General features: G+C 44.9%; 1 protein-coding gene across 2 annotated transcripts in view; it reads right to left on the reverse strand.

Moving 5' to 3' along the window:
• NOP58 (NOP58 ribonucleoprotein) overlaps window positions 1–2,956 on the reverse strand; it is a 28,244-nt gene extending 25,288 nt beyond the window's left edge. For both annotated transcript variants that reach the window (XM_015559100.1, XM_006756231.2), the window contains exons 1-2: window positions 2,689–2,956; window positions 469–545 (exon numbers count right to left, since the gene is read on the reverse strand). In XM_015559100.1, coding sequence (XP_015414586.1) covers window positions 469–538 — 70 coding nt within the window. In that variant the 5' untranslated portion in view covers window positions 539–545; window positions 2,689–2,956. The remainder of the gene's footprint in view (window positions 1–468; window positions 546–2,688) is intronic.
• Between the last annotated feature and the right edge of the window lie 256 nt (window positions 2,957–3,212).

Raw genomic sequence — 3,212 nt, forward strand, 5'->3', positions numbered from 1 at the left:
AATTTAAAAATGATTGCCAAAACCTGTTTGGCTCAGTGGATAGAGCGTTGGCCTGCGGACTGAAGTGTCACAGGTTCTATTCCGGTCAAGTGCATGTACCTGGGTTGCAGGCACATCCCCAGTAGGAGGTGTGCAGGAGGCAGCTGATGGATGTTTCTCTCTCATCAATGTTTCTAACTCTCTTATCTCTCTCCCTTCCTTTCTGTAAAAAATCAAAAAAATATATTTTAAAAAAAAGAAGTACTTTTGTGTTGCTGCCCAATCTAGTCTGAAACTATTAAGAACTAGTAGAGATAGCTTATGCTCCAAACAAGGAAATCTAATAATTAGGCTCATACCAGTATCATCCTGAAATACATTTTAAAAGTTATGAATATAACAATTATGTGAACGGAGGGGAGGGGTATGTATGTAAAAAGAACCCCTACAAATGTGAAATGCTACATTCTTATTTTCAAGGTGACTTACATTTTATTTGCTTTCTCTGGAGTTTCAAATTCTTTCCACAAACTATCAACCTCTTGAAGTTTCTTCTCATTCAAAACCTGTAATAAATATTTAAATAATTCTTAAAAATAGCACAGCTGAGCCCTAGCCAGTTGCTCAGTTGTTAGAGCGTCTGCCCTCAGACTGAGGGATCCTGAGTTAGATTCCAGTAAAGGGCACAGACCACCCCACCCCCAATATCAGTCACTGCTTCTGTCTCTCTCCCTCCCTTCCACACTCTCTAAAAATCAATGGAAAAAATATCCTTGGGTGAGGATTAACGATAGATAAATAAATAAAAGCACAGCTTAGGCACCCATATACACCTACACACTTCAAGTACAACTGCACATGTAAAATGGGGATGGTGTAAGTTATTTTTTTCCTCTGAAAATAATGAACCAGTTTTCTTACCCAGTATAACATTTTCAAATTAGTAGCTCAAGTAGCACATTTAATAACTGGATGGAATCCAGATCTAGTGGTGTGTGGGGGGAGATGTCTTTGCTGAAAACTTTCTATTTTTAAGGACACCTTAACGCAGCCCCGCAGGCCGGATCCGGCCCCCGGTCCAGTTTAAGAACCCATTGTGGCTTTCGAGTCAAAAAGTTTGCCAACCCCTGCCTTAACTCCTTCAAAAAGCCTATCGTATTCATACTTTCTTTAGAATACTTTTAATATGCCATTATTTTATACTGCCAATTAAACTGACCTGCTGTCAACTGTAAGACATCCTAATTTCAAGGATGTTAAATAGGGGGGGAATGCATCTTAAGATTGATCCTACCCTATCTTGTACTTGAGCAGTTAACTTATCACAGAGTACTGGTCAGGATGTAGAGAAATAACTTGTATTCACTCTTGACTTAAGTGAAACTAAGAGGATTTCTTGAAGGTAATTTTATAGCATCTATCAACATAAACCATGCATATCCTATATGATCAATTAACTACTTTCTATAGAATAAATTTTGTTATTCACTGCTAATCATCTTAACATGAAGTATTATGGATTTCTCTAAAACTAAGATGCCATCAATTGTAAGACACTTCCTGACATTGGAAAATCTAAAATGCAAAAAAAAGGGGGGGGGCACTTTAAATCTAAGAATCAGTTATTGACATTTAGGGATATATTCTTTAAGACTTTTTGACTGGGTGACATTTTATTTCTGCATACCGCACACTCAGCATACCATGGATGTAATCTTAGGTTTTAACAACCTAGAATTGCTGTGTATGAATATACCACCATTTATGCTTTTATTGATAAATATATAGGTTATTGCTAAACTTTCCTTATCCTCCAGAAAACGTTGTTGTATACACACACGATGCATCTCTATAGAACAAGCTCCTGGAAGTGGAGCTCAGGAGAGTGGCCTCAATTTACCTCGTTCTTCCTAACATTTCCATAGCCTCCCAGGATACGAACGCCCCACTGCTCAATAATTTCTATGCTGATGAAGCCTTCACTTCAGACTTTGCCTACCAAAACACCCTCATCTCAACTTGATCATCATCAACCCAGATTTCTCCCCTAGGTCGGTTTCAAATTTGAAATGACGGTTGCATCTCCACGTATAATAGACATCGCAAGCTTCCTGCGGCCAACCCTTAACTCTTCAGTCCCCCCCCCCCGCAAAAAACGCAGCCACCTGTTTCCCTTTCCCTATCATCCACTTACTGACACCAAAACCCCGTTCAACCCATCAGCCAATCCCGTCAGTTCTACCTTTAAAATTCTCCCGAAGACCATCTTCCTATCAACCTCAATCAAAGCATCTTTATCTTGTCTGCTCTGATGCAAAACCACCCTGGCTTCCTTGCCTGCAGCCCTGCAATCAGGCCAGACAGCACAGGGAACCTATTCCTCTCGTGGGAACTTCTCAGCCATTCTTCAAAACACTCGGGCTAAAGCCCCAACTCCCTCATAACCTCTCAAACTCTAACAAGGCTTCTGTTCACCTCTCTCCAACCGGGCCAAACCCTCTCACCCAGAACCCTGCGCCCCACAGAGCGAGGCCACGTGCTCGCCGGGACACGCGCCTCCCGCGCCCAAAGCGGGGCCCTTCCTTTCAGAGCAGGGAGCATACAAGGCACCCTGCGACCCTGAGCAGCGTCACCCTCTCCGGGAGTCTTTCCTCCTCCCGCCGGCCCAACACCCGCCTTCCCCCTCCAACGGCTCACTCTCCCCTCTACCTTAAAGATGGCGTAGCCGACGGACGTTTCAAACAGCACCAGCATGGTTAGGCCGGGTCCGGGCGCCGCGCGACCCGCCGCAAGCTCTTATCCCAACAGAAAAAAGACCCGATGTGCGGCCCCCGAGGCCCGCAAGGCCGCGGCCGGCCAAGCACAAGCACGCACGCTGCCCTGCAGAGCACCAAACCACGTTGCCTAAATGTTCCACACTGCACTGCGTGCCGCACGCGTGAACGCGCTTCTCCTCCACCGAGGATTCTGGGAAGTAGCGCACTTCCGGCGGGTGACGGGACGCGGAGAAGCGTAGCGGGACGTCACTTCCGCAATATTCCCGCCGCGGGGAGTGGGGAGGCGGGAGAAAAACCACGGAATTGTCGCGAGATTTTGTCAGGCAACGAGGTTTTATGCCGGCAGACTGCACGGAGTCAAAATAAAACTTTGCTTACTATTATTTTTAGGGCTCGTATATGATATATTACATGTGTGTCTCGGTGTCTGCCGCAGGCATGTGTAATTTGAGAGAT

The sequence above is a fragment of the Myotis davidii genome, unplaced genomic scaffold (genome assembly GCF_000327345.1).
Source record: "Myotis davidii unplaced genomic scaffold, ASM32734v1 scaffold914, whole genome shotgun sequence".
Lineage (NCBI taxonomy): Eukaryota > Metazoa > Chordata > Mammalia > Chiroptera > Vespertilionidae > Myotis > Myotis davidii.